Source organism: Anomaloglossus baeobatrachus, chromosome 10 (genome assembly GCF_048569485.1).
Source record: "Anomaloglossus baeobatrachus isolate aAnoBae1 chromosome 10, aAnoBae1.hap1, whole genome shotgun sequence".
NCBI classification, from domain to species: Eukaryota; Metazoa; Chordata; class Amphibia; order Anura; family Aromobatidae; genus Anomaloglossus; species Anomaloglossus baeobatrachus.
Window position 1 is genome coordinate 42,786,497 of NC_134362.1, and position 19,829 is coordinate 42,806,325.

Genomic DNA, 19,829 nt, shown 5'->3' on the forward strand with positions numbered 1-19,829 from the left:
AGTTTTAGGTCCAGAACAGGACGGAAGGATCCGTCCTTTTTCGGTACCACAAACAAGTTGGAGTAAAAACCGTGACCCTGTTGCTGAAGAGGAACAGTGATCACCACTCCTTCCGCCTTCAGAGTGCACACCGCCTGAAGAAGAGCATCGGCTCTCTCGGGGGGGCGGAGATGTTCTGAAAAATCGAGTCGGAGGACGAGAGCTGAACTCTATCCTGTAACCGTGGGATAGAATGTCTCTCACCCATCGGTCTTTTACCTGTGGCAGCCAGGTGTCGCAAAAGCGGGAAAGCCTGCCACCGACCGAGGATGCGGTGTGAGGAGGCCGAAAGTCATGAGGAGGCCGCCTTGGGAGCGGTTCCTCCGGCGGTCTTTTTAGGACGTGACTTAGACCGCCATGAATCGGAGTTCCTCTGATCCTTTTCAGGCCTTTTGGACGAGGAGAACTGAGACCTTCCCGCGGGCCGAAAGGACCGAAACCTCGATTGTACCTTCCGTGGTTGAGGTCTGTTTGGTTTGGACTGGGGTAAGGATGAGTCCTTTCCCTTGGATTGTTTAATGATTTCGTCCAATCGTTCACCAAACAGGCGGTCGCCAGAAAATGGCAAACCGGTTAAGAACTTTTTGGAAGCGGAGTCTGCCTTCCATTCACGTAACCACATGGCCCTGCGGACTGCCACCGAATTGGCGGATGCTACCGCCGTACGGCTCGTAGAGTCCAGGACAGCATTAATGGCGTAGGACGCAAACGCCGACGCCTGAGAGGTTAAGGACACCACTTGCGGAGCAGATGTACGTGTGACTGCATTAATCTGCGCATGACAAGCTGAGAGAGCTTGGAGTGCCCATACGGCTGCGAATGCTGGAGCAAAAGACGCGCCGATAGCTTCATAGATGGATTTCAACCAGAGCTCCATCTGTCTGTCAGTGGCATCTTTGAGTGAAGCCCCATCTTCCACTGCAACTATGGATCTAGCCGCCAGTCTGGAGACAGGAGGATCCACCTTAGGACACTGAGCCCAGCCCTTGACAACGTCAGGGGGGAAGGGATAATGTGTATCCTTAAGGCGCTTGGAAAAACGCTAAGTAAGCCTGTGCTTTGACACCCTTGCTATTTGCGGACGACATGCTGTTGTCTCCTCTGAGTACAATCCAGGAGGGTATATAGCCAAAAATCAACAGTGCGACCGTACAGTGTAGATGTATAGCATATAAGCATATATATATATATATGTACACTCCGGCACTCAGTGGGGCCAGCACCTCAGGTGCTGCTTACCGACCGCTCAAAGCGGTTGTGTGATCACCAGCTTCCCTGCCTGGGCCTCCCAGATCTTTCTCTCCTCTCCAGCGTCAGAAGAGCTGACAGGAATGGCTGCCGGCGTTCTGTGGGGAGGAGGGGGCCGAGGGCGTGCCCTAGAAAGTGCGGGAATCTGGAGCCCCACTGAGCTGAATGAGGGGGGAAGAGGATACAGAGTATGCTCCAGCCCTCAGCGCTGACGTTCTGTGCAGCGTCCCGCCCTTCCCCTGACTGACAGGCCTGGGGGCGGGAATATGCGCTACTAGGCCGCAAAAGCCGGGGACTAAAGTTATAAGCGCGGCCGGCATATAAGCGCGGCCGGCGCGGTAGTCCCCGGCGCACTAACACACCCAGCAGTGCTGCAGTGTATATGGTACCAGCGCTCCATGCGCGGTCCCCACGGGGACACAGAGTACCTCACAGCGCGGCCTGCGCGGTAGTCCCCGGCGCACTAACACACCCAGCAGTGCTGCAGTGTATATGGCACCAGCGCTCCATGCGCGGTCCCCACGGGGACACAGAGTACCTCACAGTAGCAGGGCCTTGTCCCTGACGATACTCGGCTCCTGTCCAGCAGATTCCCCAGGGGCTGCGGATGGAGCACGGCCTCAGTGCCTGGAGACCGATTAGGATCCCACTTCACCCAGAGCCCATTAAGGGATGGGGAAGGAAAACAGCATGTGGCTCCTGCCTATGTACCCGCAATGGGTACCTCAACCTTAACAGCACCGCCGACTAGAGTGGGGTGAGAAGGGAGCATGCTGGGGGCCCTATATGGGCCCTCTTTTCTTCCATCCGACATAGTCAGCAGCTGCTGCTGACTAAGATGTGGAGCTATGCGTGGATGTCAGCCTCCTTCGCACAAAGCATAAAAACTGAGGAGCCCGTGATGCACGGGGGGTGTATAGGCAGAAGGGGAGGGGCTTTACACTTTTAAGTGTAATACTTTGTGTGGCCTCCGGAGGCAGAAGCTATACACCCCAATTGTCTGGGTCTCCCAATGGAGCGACAAAGAAATAGGGGTCCCACTGCTGGAATATCCACGATCAAGAGAACAACACTGGTCTAAATGGATAGGACATAACATTCAATCTGGTACAAAGCCTCTAAAGGTAATCTGTCACCAAGTTTTTACCCCCTAATCTGTGAGCAGCATAATATAAGGGGCAGAGACCCTGATTCCAGCAATGAGTCACTTACTGGGCTGCTTAGTGTAGTTTTGATAAAATCACTGTTTAATCAGCAGGATATTATCATTACAAAACTACTTGGTGTGCTGCCAGGTAGTTCAGCATATTCATGAGCTCTGTATAACTGCTAGATCTGCAGCAGAGAAAACATTAGATTTTATCAGAAGGACAACAGACAGCTCAGTAAGTGACACATCACTGGAATCAGGGTCTCTGTCTCTACATTATGCTGCTGTCATGTGGGGGAGCAAAAACCTGGTGACAGATTCTCTTTAAGAGCACCATCGCTGTGTTCTTTCACTAATTTCTGTCCATGGTCCCCCCATCATCACCGACAGTTTTGCGTTAACCCAATCCTATACGTTATCTACTAGTCGATGACGTATTTATTTATTTATTTTCCTCACTTATACAGCTCTGTTAATTCCACAGCGCTTTACAGACATGATCATGTATACGCATTTACCCAAGTCATGGCGGGTCCGTCAGGATCTGTAACGGCCTCGTAGATCTGGAGATCGTTTCTGCGGTGTTCTGGAGACATTGCAAACAGCAGGGGATAGCCAAGCAGCACCACATCCGCCTGCTTTACCTGATCACCTGTATATATTCAGACGGCTGATGGTGAGAATAGGGCACCACAAAAAAATGCAAATCAATCATATCACCTATGTGAGAGAATACAAGCCATATTGTATTGTAAAGAAACCATCTTGTCTTATGACTGAATGATGTCATAGGGCTCAGATAACACTGGTGGGCGGGGAGATTTACCCTGTGGCCCTTATTGGTGCATGGTTATTTCTTTGTTTGGGATACTATATAAGCTGGTCACATGATGTAATAAAACAGAAACTTTCAGTACACCACAAAGCGCGTGTGCTGTATTGATTTCTCCAAGCAAAACAAATCTTATTAATTTGGAGTTCCAAGTGTATAGAAGCAGAGTATTTCACTCACACCTAAATCATCTAAAAAAAAAAACCTCTGCACATAAAAATTACACAATAAATAGTCATCGCAGTGATTACAACACCTAGCTCCAGCTTTACACTGTGTGCAGAATTATTAGGAAAGTTGTATTTTCCTGGATTTTTTTTTTTTATTATTGATCAACAACTATGTTCTCAATCAACCCAAAAGACTCATAAATATCAAAAGCTTAATATTTTTGGCAGTTGGAGTGGGTTTTTTTTTAGATTTGGCTATCTTAGGAGGATATCTGTTTGTGCGGGTAACTATTACTGTGCAGAATTATTAGGCAACTTAATAAAAACCAAATATATTCCCATCTCACTTGTTTATTTTCACCAGGTAAACCAATATAACTGCACAAAGAAGGGAATTTTGTTTACTTACCGTAAATTCCTTTTCTTCTAGCTCCAATTGGGAGACCCAGACAAGTGGGTGTATAGCTACTGCCTCCGGAGGCCACACAAAGCAGTACACTTAAAAGTGTAAGGCCCCTCCCCTTCTGCCTATACACCCCCCGTGGGATCACGGGCTCCTCAGTTTTAGTGCCAAAGCAAGAAGGAGGAAAGCCAATAACTGGTTTAAAAAACAAATTCGATCCGACGAAACATCGGAGAACTGAAACCATTCAACATGAAACAACATGTGTACCCGAAAAAACAAAAATCCCTAAGAAAACAGGGCGGGTGCTGGGTCTCCCAATTGGAGCTAGAAGAAAAGGAATTTACGGTAAGTAAACAAAATTCCCTTCTTCTTTATCGCTCCTAATTGGGAGACCCAGACAAGTGGGACGTCCAAAAGCAGTCCCTGGGTGGGTAAAATAACACCTCGTGATAGGGCCGTAAAAACAGCCCTTTCCTACAGGTGGGCAACCGCCGCCTGAAGGACTTGTCTACCTAGGCTGGCGTCCGCCGAAGCGTAGGTATGCACCTGATAATGCTTGGTAAAAGTGTGCAGACTCGACCAGGTAGCCGCCTGGCACACCTGCTGAGCCGTAGCCTGGTGCCGTAATGCCCAGGACGCACCCACGGCTCTGGTAGAATGGGCCTTCAGCCCTGAGGGAACCGGAATCCTAGCAGAACGGTAGGCTTCAAGAATTGGTTCCTTGATCCACCGAGCCAGGGTGGATTTGGAAGCTTGCGACCCTTTACGCTGACCAGCGACAAGGACAAAGAGTGCATCCGAGCGGCGCAGAGGCGCCGTGCGGGAAATGTAGATTCTGAGTGCTCTCACCAGATCCAACAAATGCAAATCCTTTTCACATTGATGAACTGGATGAGGACACAAAGAAGGTAAGACGATATCCTGATTGAGATGAAAGGGGGATACCACCTTAGGGAGAAACTCCGGAATTGGGCGCAGAACCACCTTATCCTGGTGGAACACCAGGAAGGGAGATTTGCATGACAGCGCTGCTAGCTCGGACACTCTCCGAAGAGACGTGACCGCTACTAGAAAAACCACTTTCTGTGACATGCGAGAAAGGGAAACATCCCTCATAGGCTCGAAAGGCGGCTTCTGGAGAGCAATTAGAACCTTGTTCAGATCCCAGGGCTCTAACGGCCGCTTGTAAGGAGGGACGATATGACAAACCCCTTGCAGGAACGTGCGTACCTGAGGAAGTTGTGCTAGGCGTTTCTGAAAAAATACAGACAGCGCTGAGACTTGTCCTTTAAGAGAGCCTAGCGACAAACCTTTTTCCAAACCGGATTGCAGGAAGGAAAGAAGAGTAGGCAATGCAAATGGCCAGGGAGAGACTCCCTGAGCAGAGCACCAAGATAAGAAAATCTTCCACGTCCTGTGGTAGATCTTGGCGGAAGATGGTTTTCTAGCCTGTCTCATGGTGGCAATGACCTCTTGAGAGAATCCTGAAGACGCTAGGATCCAGGACTCAATGGCCACACAGTCAGGTTCAGGGCCGCAGAATTCTGATGGAAAAACGGCCCTTGGGACAACAAGTCTGGTCGGTCTGGAAGTGCCCACGGTTGGCCTACCGTGAGGTGCCAGAGATCCGGGTACCACGACCTCCTCGGCCAGTCTGGAGCGACGAGGATAGCGCGGCGGCAGTCGGACCTGATCTTGCGCAGCACTCTGGGCAACAGTGCCAGAGGTGGGAACACATAAGGTAGCCGGAACTGCGACCAATCTTGAACTAAGGCGTCCGCCGCCAGAGCTCGGTGATCGTGAGAGCGTGCCATGAAAACCGGGACTTTGTTGTTGTGCCGGGACGCCATTAGTTCGACGTCCGGCATCCCCCAGCGGTGACAGATCTCCTGAAACACATCCGGGTGAAGAGACCATTCCCCTGCGTCCATACCCTGGCGACTGATGAAGTCTGCTTCCCAGTTTTCCACACCTGGGATGTGAACTGCGGATATGGTGGATGTCATGTCTTCCACCCACGTCAGATTCCGCCGGACTTCCTGGAAGGCTTGCCGACTGCGTGTTCCTCCTTGGTGGTTGATGTATGCCACCGCTGTGGAGTTGTCCGACTGAATTCGGATTTGCTTGCCTTCCAGCCACTGCTGGAAGGCTTGTAGGGCAAGATACACTGCTCTGATTTCCAGAACATTGATCTGAAGGGTGGACTCTTGCTGAGTCCACGTACCTTGAGCCCTGTGGTGGAGAAAAACTGCTCCCCACCCTGAAAGACTCGCGTCTGTCGTAACCACCGCCCAGGATGGGGGTAGAAAGGACCTTCCTTTTGACAATGAGGTGGGAAGAAGCCACCACCGAAGAGATTCCTTGGCCGCCTGAGAAAGAGAGACGTTCCTGTCGAGGGACGTCGACTTCCCGTCCCATTGGCGGAGAATGTCCCATTGTAGTGGACGCAGATGAAACTGCGCGAAAGGGACTGCCTCCATTGTTGCTACCATCTTCCCTAGGAAGTGCATGAGGCGTCTCAAGGGGTGTGACTGGCCTTGAAGGAGAGATTGCACCCCTGTCTGTAGTGAACGCTGTTTGTCCAGCGGAAGCTTCACTATCGCTGAGAGAGTATGAAACTCCATGCCAAGGTATGTTAGCGATTGGGTCGGGGTCAGATTTGACTTTGAAAAGTTGATGATCCACCCGAAACTCTGGAGAGTCTCCAGCGCAACGTTCAGGCTGTGTTGGCATGCCTCTTGAGAGGGTGCCTTGACCAGTAGATCGTCCAAATACGGGATCACAGAGTGACCTTGAGAGTGCAGGACTGCTACTACTGCTGCCATGACCTTGGTGAAGACCCGTGGGGCTGTCGCCAGCCCGAAAGGCAGAGCTACGAACTGAAGGTGTTCATCTCCTATAACGAAGCGTAGAAAACGCTGATGCTCTGGAGCAATCGGCACGTGGAGATAAGCATCCTTGATGTCTATTGATGCTAGGAAATCTCCTTGAGACATTGAGGCGATGACGGAGCGGAGGGATTCCATCCGGAACCGCCTGGTTTTCACGTGCTTGTTGAGCAGTTTTAGATCCAGAACGGGACGGAAAGACCCGTCCTTTTTTGGCACCACAAACAAATTGGAGTAAAAACCGTGACCTTGCTCCTGAAGAGGAACAGGGGTCACCACTCCTTCTGCCTTTAGAGTGCACACCGCTTGCAGAAGAGCATCGGCTCGGTCGGGAGGTGGAGAAGTTCTGAAGAATCGAGTTGGAGGACGAGAACTGAACTCTATCCTGTACCCGTGAGACAGAATGTCTCTCACCCAACGGTCTTTGACCTGTGGCAGCCAAATGTCGCCAAAGCGGGAGAGCCTGCCACCGACCGAGGATGCGGAGAGAGGAGGCCGAAAGTCATGAGGAAGCCGCCTTGGTAGCGGGTCTTCCGGCTGTCTTTTTCGGGCGTGACTGAGCCCGCCAAGAATCTGAGCTCCTCTGATACTTTTGAGTCCTTTTGGACGAGGAGAATCGGGACCTGCCCGAGCCTCGAAAGGACCGAAACCCCGACTGTCCCCTCCTCTGTTGGGGTTTGTTTTGTCTGGGCTGAGGTAAGGATGAATCCTTACCCTTGGACTGTTTAATGATTTCATCCAAACGCTCACCAAACAGTCGGTCACCAGAAAATGGCAAACTGGTTAAGCACTTTTTGGAAGCAGAATCTGCCTTCCATTCCCTTAACCACAAGGCTCTGCGTAAAACCACGGAGTTGGCGGACGCCACTGCCGTACGGCCCGTAGAGTCCAGGACAGCATTAATCGCGTAAGGATGCCACCTGCGGAACGGATGTACGTGTGACCGTGTCAATCTGTGTAAGACCAGCTGAAATAGCTTGGAGTGCCCATACGGCTGCGAATGCTGGAGCAAACGACGCGCCGATAGCTTCATAGATGGATTTCAACCAGAGCTCCATCTGTCTGTCAGTGGCATCTTTAAGTGCAGCCCCATCTTCCACTGCAACTATGGATCTAGCCGCAAGCCTGGAGATTGGAGGATCCACCTTGGGACACTGGGTCCAGCCCTTGACCACGTCAGGGGGAAAGGGATAACGTGTATCCTTAAGCCGTTTGGAGAAACGCTTATCTGGATAAGCGTGGTGTTTCTGGACTGACTCTCTAAAGTCAGAGTGGTCCAGAAAAGTACTTAATTTACGCTTGGGATACCTGAAATGGAATTTCTCCTGCTGTGAAGCTGACTCCTCCACTGGAGGAGCTGGGGGAGAAATATCCAACATTCTATTGATGGACGCTATAAGATCATTCACTATGGCGTCACCATCAGGAGTATCCAGATTGAGAGTGGTCTCAGGATCAGAGTCCTGATCAGCTACCTCCGCCTCATCATACAGAGAGCCCTCCTGCTGGGACCCTGACCAGTGTGACGAAGTCGAGGGCCGCTCATAGCGAGCTCGCTTAGGCTGTCTGGGACTGTCGTCCGTGTCAGAGCCTTCACCCTGGGATGCATGGGACACCCCCGGAGCTCGGAGCTGTTCCAACTGAGGGGGACCAGGGAGCAATGATTCAACAGTGCCCATGGTCTGAGATACTGGTCTAGACTGCAAAGTTTCTAGAATTTTAGTCATAGTCACAGACAATCTATCCGCAAAAACTGCAAACTCCGTCCCCGTCACCTGGACAGTATTCACAGGTGGTTCTCCCTGGGTCACCTCTAGCAGAGGCCCCGGCCGAGCAAGTGCCACAGGGGCTGAGCACTGCACACAATGGGGGTCAGTGGAACCTGCCGGTAGAGTAGCCTCACATGCGGTACAAGCAGCATAGAAAGCCTGTGCCTTGGCACCCTTGCTTTTTGCGGATGACATGCTGTTGTCTCCTCTGAGTAATCTAGGAGGGTATATAGCCAAGAATCACCAGCGACCGTACAGTGCAATGTATAGCATGCAAGCATAAAAATACAAATGTACACTTCGGCACTAGTGGGGTCAGCACCAGAGGTGCCGCTTACCGCCCGCGGAAACGCGGGTGTGTGGTCGCCAGAATCCCGTGTCTGGGTCTCCCAGAACTTGTCTCCCCTCTCCAGCTCAGACTGCACACAGGAATGGCTGCCGGCGTTCTGTGAAGAGGGGCGGACCGTGGGCGTGCCTCAGACAAAGTGCGGGAAACTGGCGTCCCACTGTGTCCAGTGTGAGGGCTGGAGTATGTAAAGTAGACTCCAGCCCTCTGCGCTGATGTTCTATACAGCGTTCCGCCCTTCCCCTGACTGGCAGGCCTGGGGGCGGGAACGAAGCGAAACTAGGCCGCAAAAGCCGGGGACTCGAGTAATAAGCGCGGCCGTCATATATGCACGGCCAGCGCGGAAGTCCCCGGCGCACCACAAGTCCCAGCCGCGCCGCAGTGTAAACTGACAGCAGCGGCCGGCGCGGCAGTTCCCAATACATTAACTCACTCAGCAGAGCTGTAGTGAGTAGTGGCACAAGCGCGCAGCGCTGTTGTCCCCGGCGCACTAACACACCCAGCAATGCTGCAGTGTGTTTGCGCGCGGTCTGTACGGGGACCCAGAGTACCTTGACGTAGCAGGGCCATGTCCCTGACGATACTCAGCTCCATATCCAGCAGATCCCAGCGGCTGTGGATGGAGCACGGTCTCAGTGCCTGGAGACCGGTAAAATCCCACTTCACCCAGAGCCCTAAGGGGGATGGGGAAGGAAGCAGCATGTGGGCTCCAGCCTCCGTACCCGCAATGGGTACCTCAACCTTAACAAACACCGCCGACAAAAGTGGGGTGAGAAGGGAGCATGCTGGGGGCCCTAGTATGGGCCCTCTTTTCTTCCATCCGACATAGTCAGCAGCTGCTGCTGACTAAACAGTGGAGCTATGCGTGGATGTCTGACCTCCTTCGCACAAAGCATGAAAACTGAGGAGCCCGTGATCCCACGGGGGGTGTATAGGCAGAAGGGGAGGGGCCTTACACTTTTAAGTGTACTGCTTTGTGTGGCCTCCGGAGGCAGTAGCTATACACCCACTTGTCTGGGTCTCCCAATTAGGAGCGATAAAGAAATTTAGAAATAAACATTTCTGAAATGCAAAAATGAAACCTCAAAAAATTAGTGACCAATATAGCCCCTTTCTATATGATGACACTCAGCAGCCGACCATCCATAGATTCTGTCAGATGCTTGATCTGTTTACGATCAACATTGCGTGCAGCAGCCACCACAGCCTCCAGACACTGCTCCGAGAGGTGGACTGTTTTCCCTCCCTGTAGATCTCACATTTTATGAGGAACCACAGGTTCTCTATGGGGTTCAGATCAGGGGAACAAGTCATTATTTTTTCATCTTTTAGACCTTCACTGGCCAGCCATGCTGTGGAGTAGTTGGATGCATGTAATGGAGCATTGTCCTGCATGAAAAATCATGTTTTTCTTGAACGATACCGACTTCTTCCTGTACCACTGCTTGAAGACGTTGTCTTCCAGAAACTGGCAGTAGGTCTGGGAGTTGAGCTTCACTCCATCCTCAACCTGAAAAGGTCCCACAAGTTGATCTTTGATGATACCAGCCCATACCAGTGCCCACCTCCACCTTGCTGGCGTCTGAGTCGGAGTGGAGCTCTCTGCCTTTTACTGATCCAGCCTCTGGCCCATCCATCTACCCATCAAGAGTCACTCTAATTTCATCAGTCCATAAAACCTTTGAAAAATCAGTCTTAAGATATTTCTTGGCCCAGTCTTGACGTTTTATCTTATGTTTCTTATTCAGAGGTGGTGGTTTTTCAGCCTTCCTTACCTTGGCCATGTCCCTGAGTATGGCACACCTTGTGCTTTTTGATACTCCAGTAACGTTGCAGCTCTGAAATATGGCCAAACTGGTGGCAAAAGGCATCTTGGCATCTTCACGCTTGATTTTCCTCAATTCATGGGCAGTTATTTTGCGCCTTTTTTGCCCAGCACGCTTCTTCCGAACCTGTTGGCTATTTGCCATGAAACACTTGATTGTTCGGTGATCACGCTTCAAACGTTTGTCAATTTCAAGACTGCTGCATCCCTCTGCAAGACATCTCACAATTTTGGACTTTTCAGAGCCTGTCAAATCTCTCTTCTGACCCATTTTGCCAAAGGAAAGGAAGTTGCTTAATAATTGCGCACCCCTTATATACGGTGTTGATGTCATTACACCGCACCCCTCCTTATTACAGAGATGCACATCACCTGATTTACTTAATTGGTAGTTGGCTCTCAGCCTATACAGCTTGGAGTAGGACGACATGTATAAAAGTATCATGTAATCACAATACTCATTTGCCTAATAATTCTGCACACAGTGTATTTAAGAAAGCCATGCCAGATATTAAAAGGAACTTGACATCTGACAACTGCGGCAGAAATCACATATTTCACACTGGCTTTATCGTTGCAGCCTGGTATGTTTTAGTCTGAAACGCAGCGATACGTCGAATACACATTTAAAAGCCAGAGGATGACCATTTTGCACGAGTAACTAGTCCGAGAGGCCAGTCCCTGGATAGGGAAAGACTGTCACTCAAAGGCCGCAGGGCGGGGACTAGTCATCCAAGCGGCTTATTTACTTACAAGCAGTTCTCAGTAAAATATAGCTAGCTGAATGACATAGGCAGTCTCAGACACATGCTGCCTTCTGGTCAGAACAGTTTCCTGAGATACAGAAAGGTGTGAATTACACACATATTTAGCAACAGCTCATTACTTAGTATCACATTTAAAAAGAGACTGGAATTTTTTACCATTGCTACAAAGTGGACCCTGCAAACAGCATTACCGTAAAAATAAAAAAATAGCAGAAATACACAGAATTCTATGTGCTCACACCAAATCAACAAATTTCTGCACAATGAACTAATGGATCCTGGCAAATTTAATCATAAAATAATGGCAGAAACTAAGCTATAATACACTGACTTTAACAGGGATCAGAGAAGTCAGATGCTGGAAGCTAACCCCCTAGATGCCACATTCAATATCAAAAGAAGCATCTAAGGTGTTAACAGTAGGAGTGGTCTCCCTTGTGCCAGGCCATCAGCGACCTGAAATGTGATTGCTGGGCACTTAGGGGAGCTTTACACGTTGCGACATAGCTACCGATATATCGTCAGGGTCACGTCGTTAGTGACGCACATCCGGCACCGGTAGCGACATCGCAACGTGTAAATCCTAAGTGCGACGATGAACGAGCACAGAGGCGTAAAAAGAAAAAAAAAAACGCTGATCTGTGTAACGTCGTTCATTTCCATAATGTTGCTACATCAGGAGATACGATGTTGTTTGTCGCTCCTGCGGCAGCACACATCACTGTGTGTGAAGCCGCAGGAGCGAGGAACATCTCCTTACCTGCGACCACCAGCAATGCGGAAGGAAGAAGGTGGGCGGGATGTTATGTCCCGCTCATCTCCCTCCCTCTGCTTCTATTGGCCGGCCGCTTAGTGACGTCGCTGTGACGCCGAACGCACCTCCCCCTTGAAGGAGGGATTGTTCGGCAGTCACAGCAACGTCGCAGGGCAGGTATGTGCGTGTGAAGCTGCCGTAGCGATCATGTTCGCTACGGCAGCAATCACAAGGTATCGCATGTACGATGGGGGCGGGTGCTATCGCGCTGAACATCGCTAGCAAATGCTAGCGATGTCGCAACGTGTAAAGTACCCCTTAGTCTGACATGAAAGACAGGGGCCAAACAAATCTACCCTGGTCCGACATTGGTACAGTATCTGTAGGTCAGGTCTTGCTAAAGGAATGACTTAGGCTACTTTCACACTTGCGTTGAACGGTATCCGTTGCATTGCGTTGTGTAACGGATGCAACGGATGTGTTGCATATAGTGACACAACGGATGCAACGGATGCTGCAAAACAACGCAATTCGTTTTGATTTTTTTTTTTTTTTTTTCCCGGTTTTACCAGCGGCAGACTATAGTGAACGATCAGCTGATCGTTCCCTGCAGCCGGCCGCTGGGTGATCAGCTGATTGCTCCCAGTAGCCGGCCGCCGGGTGATCAGCTGATCGCTCCCTGCAGCCGGCCGCCGGGTGATCAGCTGATCGCTCCCTGCAGCCGGCCGCCGGGTGATCAGCTGATCGCTCCCTGCAGCCGGCCGCCGGGTGATCAGCTGATCGCTCCCTGCAGCCGGCTGCCGGGTGATCAGCTGATCGCTCCCGGCCGCCGGGTGATCAGCTGATCGCTCCCTGCAGCCGGCCGCCGGGTGATCAGCTGATCGCTCCCTGCAGCCGGCTGCCGGGTGATCAGCTGATCGCTCCCGGCCGCCGGGTGATCAGCTGATCGCTCCCTGCAGCCGGCCGCCGGGTGATCAGCTGATCGCTCCCTGCAGCCGGCTGCCGGGTGATCAGCTGATCGCTCCCGGCCGCCGGGTGATCAGCTGATCGCTGTCACTTGCCGGCGCCCGGGCATGCCGGCGGGCGGGCGCTCAGCTGAGCGCTGTGACTTGCCGGCGGCCGGGCATGCTGGTGGCCGGTCATTCAGCTGAGCGCTGTCGCTTGCCGACGGCCGGGCGCTCAGCTGAACGTTCGGCCACCGCGAGCCAAAATAAAGTTTGATTTAAAAAAAAAAAAAAAAAAAAAGAGAGCATGCGCAGTGAAATCCAGAGGATTCCGCTGCTCAAAATAACGTTACATGCTGCGTTCCTCCCGCTGGGCGGAAGCAACGGAGCGTCGCCCAGCGGAAGCAACGCAGCTCCTTTTGGTACAATCCGTCAACCATACAAGTCTATGGGAAACAGCGGAATCCGTTAACGGATTCCGCTGTTTCCCAAAAGGGCGGATTGTAACGGAAGGAAAATAACGCAAGTGTGAAAGTACCCTTAGGGGTTGTCCGGTTTAAGAAGAAAAGTCTGCAGTCACTCTATGTGACTACATACTGCCGAACTGTGACAGTGTGCTATGCGGGTGGGAGGTCACATGAGCACGTGAATGATTTGCATACTTGCCGACTAGATTTCCTCCGCTAGAACATTCAGCTTCACTTTAGTTCAATTATCATTTTTTTCATGAATAATAATAATAATAATAATAATAATAATAAAAAATAATAATAATATTTATTTTCATGAATCAGCTGAGAGGAGGTAAAAAAGAATAAAGATAAGTAGTTATAAAGTCTCCTGTCCAAACGAGCTGACCAATGGATTTTCAGTTAGTGTATTTTGCAGCCAGCATCACAAAATACAGCACCGTACATAAATGACAATAAGGTGCAAAATTGGAAAAATTATTTTTATCCAAAAAAAAAAAACCTCAAAAGTTTTTTCAAACCCTTAAAACCTTTATAAAATCAAATGTTACATTTTAAAGTATTTAGCAAGCGAGCAGCGACTAGCCTCTCCCCTGAAAGTAACATCCCGGGGCTGGTTTCTGCTCTCCAGGTTCTCTCTTTACAATGTGCTTTCTTGTTGGAGGCTGGCGAGGGAGTGCACTGCCACTGTGCACTGAAAGCATACTGAGCAGGGTGCCCCTACTGAGCACTACAATAAATTGCCATTTAGGGGAAAAATGAATATATATTTTAAAATTGCAGGAAGTAACCGGTGCCAAGACTTTCTCTTGTTGCTGAAGCTAGCAATGAACCAGAAACTGCACATGTGCATTAGCAGATTGACATTGGACACTGGTCAGGTTGGCACACTGACTAAAATTAAAGAGGTTGGGCTCTACTTTAACACTGATGGCTTTTCCTTAGGATAAGTCATCAATGTCTTCTGATAGCGGCTGGCTACTGCACATCCATAAATAAGAAGCAGATGTGCAGTAGCTGGCCGCAGCTATTATCAGTTGATGGGGCAGCTCCAGAATTGAGCATTTCCATCCACCTGCTGCCAGCAGCGAGAACACCTGATTGGCGGGGATGTCAGATGTCGGACCCCGAGCAATCAGACATTGATGACCTATCCTAAGGACAGGCCATTAATGTTAAAGTAGTGGCCAACCTTTTTAAGCTTGCCTGAACTGCCCCTAAAACGCAGGACCTCAACACCGGCCTGTGTGTATGACGTAGATGCATCATGCACCTAGGCTTCAGAAGGAGGACAAAGATGGCCAAAAGAGGAGGCGCCGGTCCCGGAGAACGAAGACACCCATCCGACCAGTCTGTACTGCCCATTTAGGTGAGTATTATAAAGTGATTTTTACGTTCTACACAGCCGCCTGGGCTCTTAAATAGAGCATGTGAGAATGCTGTATACAAGAGCCCACTGGTGGTGGTGGCCGCAGCTTATAGGCCATAAAACTGGTGACAGGTTCCCTTTAAGAAAGAAGGTGAAGGAGGTCTGGTGCTGCCAGGGCCCCCTAACTTTAGACTTTAAGGCGTACAGACGTTTAAGCGTCGTCTAGTCAAAAAAATAACAGTAAATTCTCCATAAAATGTCTAATTGTATAACAATTACTGTAACAGTCACATATGCATTTTACTATATAAATACCTAGTTGGTAGTCATCAAATTCTGGATGGTAATTATTTTTGGGATCAAACGGGACTTTAATTTTGTTTGCTATTTCATTCCATATTTCTGGGAAGGGTTGCTGCAAATCCTTTGCGAGGTCCATAGAAAAGTTTAGGCTGTGCAAAGAAAAAAAAAACCCAAACATTAAAAGGGTTGTCCACTACAAGGACATCCACTTCTGATTCCACGTTTCCCCCCAGGTAAAAAAAAAATAAAATAAAGCCTATACTCACCTCCTGTACCGGAGTTGCTGCAGCGGTGTCCGGGCACGAGGTGCAGGGGCTCACGTTTGGTTGTGAAATCACTCTTGCCCTGCGTCTAAGAACTGCTGGCGTCTTTATCGCCACCTTTGGGCCAAACAAGCAATCAACAGGAAGTGAGTACAGCAGCTGGTTTGGTCCGAAGGCGGAGAGAGAGAAGCCGATGCTGATTGGTTGCAGGGCTCGCATGCCAGTACAACCTCAAGTCAGATGTGGCACCACTGGATCAGCGCTGGTACAGGAGGTGAGTATAGGTTTAATTATTTTACCTGGGAGAAACATGGGGAATCAGAAGGGGTTGTCATAGTAGTGAACAACCCCTTTAAATTACAGAAATTACTATTATCTTCTGCTTACAGGTACAATCTACATAATATTAAAGAACTATCAATTACTATATACAAGCATTTTCACATAAATATGATTACTATGCAAGTAAAGAAAAAGGAAAACTTATTACAATTGGGACCAATCTGAGGCCGTCAGCTCAGGGCCAAAAGAGGCCGTCAGCTCAGGGCCAAAAGAGGCCGTCAGCTCAGGGCCAAAAGAGGCCGTCAGCTCAGGGCCAAAAGAGGCCGTCAGCTCAGGGCCAAAAGAGGCCGTCAGCTCAGGGGCAAAAGAGGCCGTCAGCTCAGGGGCAAAAGAGGCCGTCAGCTCAGGGGCAAAAGAGGCCGTCAGCTCAGGGGCAAAAGAGGCCGTCAGCTCAGGGGCAAAAGAGGCCGTCAGCTCAGGGGCAAAAGAGGCCGTCAGCTCAGGGCCAAAAGAGGCCGTCAGCTCAGAGCCAAAGAGGCCGTCAGCTCAGAGCCAAAGAGGCCAAAGCGGCCATCGGCTCAGAGTTAAAGAGGCCATCGGCTCAGAGCCAAAGAGGCCATCGGCTCAGGGCCAAAAGAGGCCATCGGCTCAGGGCCAAAAGAGGCCATCGGCTCAGGGCCAAAGAGAGCGTCAGCTCAAGACCTGGGCAGAGAAGTAGATTAGGTGTTAGGTCAAATATTCTCAACCATATTTATTTGTTGTAGCCACAGGACAGATTATTTATACGTAACTTTTCTTTTCCAAATGACTGGACTCAGGATCCATAGCTAACAACTGCTGGTGTTTAGTGGTCAATACCTCCACAGAGGGGAATAATACTGATACACAGTGGGCACAATGGCAGACAAAATAAGTTGTTCAGACAGTCAATAACATTTCCATGAATTAAACAGTAAATAAAAAGTCAATTAAAAAAGAAAAAAAGAAGATTTTGGAGGTTGTTACGCATTTCGATTCCCACCTCCTGGGTTCTTAGTCATAACAAGTGGGCACAATCAGGGCGTATAATAGTCACCTAGCTCCTCATAATAGAACTGTTCAATTTTTTTTGTTTTACATGTTTTTTTCTTACACTTGGTGAATCCCACTCATTTCTAGCAAGTCTTGTTCTCGGCAGAATCACCCACCGGTCACGATCATTCAGAATAGTGGATTATCTTATTACAATACAGTGTGTTCTCCCGCAGCGCACATCATAGAGCGTCACAAGGGCTCCCCCTATTGGTAAAACATCCTAGATCGTCATCCTCGCACGCAGTGCGACAATGCTCTATACATCGGAAATATGGAAGTGTTCGTGCATAGGTTCGAAAAGAAAACCCCAAGTAGTTAAAAGGTGGGTGGTTTTGTAAAGTTAATCACACTAAAAGAGATAAATAAATCTAACCAAATAATGCTTACAGATAAAATGCTCTTAAAGGGGTGATCCATTACACAGCATAGTGGCCACACATTGATGTAATGCTCATAGAGAAGGCTTTTCTCAAATACCTTGTGTAGTTAATTGTGCCTCTAAGGCTAGTTTCACACATCCGGCTTTTCGCCGGATTGCCGGATTGGGCGCACGCCAGTACAGTGTATACATAACAATGGCAGCACGACAAGCGCCGGTCACATGAGGTCATGTGACCGGAGCATGTGACCCGGAAGTTGCGGCGCTGCCATTGTACTATATGCACTGTACTGGCGTGTGCCGAATCCGGCAAACCGGCGAAAAGCCGGATGTGTGAAACTAGCCTAAGCGGCGCTATGGTGTTCTGCTCATCCTCATCGCGTGACCCCTGGGCTCTGTGACCTCTACGATCTGGTGATGTCATGTCAACTTCCAGTTGACCCGACATCATTAAGGCGGCACCAGACTCCCTGAGTGACTGGGCTGTGAAGGGGGGGGGTAGTTTCACTGCTCGTCACAGCCCAGCATCTCACATGCTCACTCCTTAGTGGCAAAGTGCCGCAAGCAGGAGCGATACTGAGCTGTGACTAGCGGTGCAACTCAGCCCACAGCCCAGTCACTGAAGGAGACTGGGGCCGGCAGCGGTGATGTTAGGTCAACTGGAAGTTGACGTGACATCACCGGATCTCCAAGGTCATGGAGCCTGGGGGGGGGGTCATGTGATAGGGATGAGCAGACAGCGATAGCGCCGCTCACAGGCACTATTGCCAACACAAGGTATTTGAGAAAAGCCTTCTTTATGAGCTTTACAGCAATGTGTGGCCACTATGCTGTGTAGTGGACATCCCCTTTAACGTAAAGTATATATTAGAGCTCAGATACATGGTAAAGTTGTGTGCACTAAACGTGTAGGAGTCCCTAAAAGTTAGTGTTACCGGCAGCTTCTATTTCTGCATTTTTGTATGGCGTCACAATGGATAAACACCCCAATACGACACATCACATGAGAAATCTTCAAGGAAAAAATAAATAAATAAAAAAAAGTCCACCTTGGTACAAAATTAGGTGCTGGATTACAGATCAAAATGTAATAAACAATAGGCGCTAAAGTAGTAATATGAGATTATTATGTATCACAAGCCTCACCTGATCCGTGCCAGTGCATTTGTATATACAGAGTTATTCACGTCACTGTGATATTCATCTGGAGGCATGACACCTAGGGGAAAAAAAGAGAAAAAAAAAAAAAAATCATAAATCTTAAAGCACCACTCAATACATAAAGAATTTAGGTCCTTTCCCATCAAAAAGTTGCTGTGAGTAAGACAAATAAATCAGTAGTTTCAAAAAGTTGTGTCTTCTTAAAGGGGTTGTCCAGGTTTAGGGTTCACGTCTGCAGTCACCCAAGGTACTTGTTGATATCCTCAATAAAGGAATCAGTCATCCATATCCTGAATCGTCAGCTGGTGCCTGCCCAGTGTCCAGTGTCCCACCTGAGGGGTAGCTATCCACACCCCTCCTACCACTTTAAAGCTCCACAAATCTGGCGCACCCGACTGAGGATCCAGGACACCGGCAGAGGTGTCTATCCAGGTATCTGCACCCTTCATGCCCTCATTATAGTGGTTTCCACAGTATAACCTCAGATCACCGATTTTGCTTTTTTAGACTTCTGTGAATATTTTTTCTTGACCTTCTTACCCTATGAGCTCCATATTGTCTGATCATATGCTATTTGACATGGCAGTCATCTGAATGACAGCTATGTTACACTACAGTCCTTCTGTAGGAGAAAAAATAAAGTCCCCAGCAAAATCAACTGCTTGCCGAGGCCCCGGGTCCAGAGCCATGGGCATTCATCTGTTCTGGCTGTGGTGAATGCGTTTTGAAAGGGGTTATCTAAAATTTTAGGTTATTTAGCCTTTTATTCACTAAATGAGAAATGTAATTTTAACATTCCCATTAATCAATAGTAATGATAAATATAAAAAACTATGTAATATATCTTATCAGAAAGGTCTACTTCTTTCTCCACTTATGAGACACTTCTTCCTCTCCTCCCTTGACTTATGCACTCACCATCCACCTGTGAAAAAAATAACAACTCCTTCTAACCGAAGACTAGAAGGGCTAACAGCACAGTGAGGTGTCAGGCTACACAGCCTATCATATTGTATGGAGAAAGGGAGTGAGGGGCAAAGCAAGAATCAAAAATATTGGGGTGAGCGTTCTAACAAGTCTTTCACCTCATCCCAGGACTGGTTTCACATATGCATTGATCAGTAGCTACAGTATAATGTCCAACATGGCGGTTGCCTTTGTCTGTGTGCTGTGTATGGGAGACATCATTGCAGTTGGTTTCCTCCCACCAGCTCAGTGTCAACTGCAAATTAAAGTTAGAGACTGCAGAAGGGGAAACCAGTGGAAATGCAGGAAACAAGTCGTATACTGGCCTGAAATAGTGTTATTCCTCATGTGCATACACAAAACAGGTTATAAAAAGGGCTTTCAACCTCATCTGTCTAAAGCAGTCTCATTAGTTATGAACCCG

At 49.2% G+C, this 19,829-nt stretch overlaps 1 protein-coding gene across 1 annotated transcript in view; it reads right to left on the minus strand.

The window, feature by feature from the left end:
* Positions 1-19,829, minus strand: part of PGGHG (protein-glucosylgalactosylhydroxylysine glucosidase) — a 109,277-nt gene that overhangs the window by 16,229 nt on the left and 73,219 nt on the right. Inside the window, exons 8-10 of the mRNA XM_075326398.1 lie at positions 18,425-18,497; positions 15,293-15,429; positions 2,956-3,089 (exon numbers count right to left, since the gene is read on the minus strand). Coding sequence (XP_075182513.1) covers positions 2,956-3,089; positions 15,293-15,429; positions 18,425-18,497 — 344 coding nt within the window. The remainder of the gene's footprint in view (positions 1-2,955; positions 3,090-15,292; positions 15,430-18,424; positions 18,498-19,829) is intronic.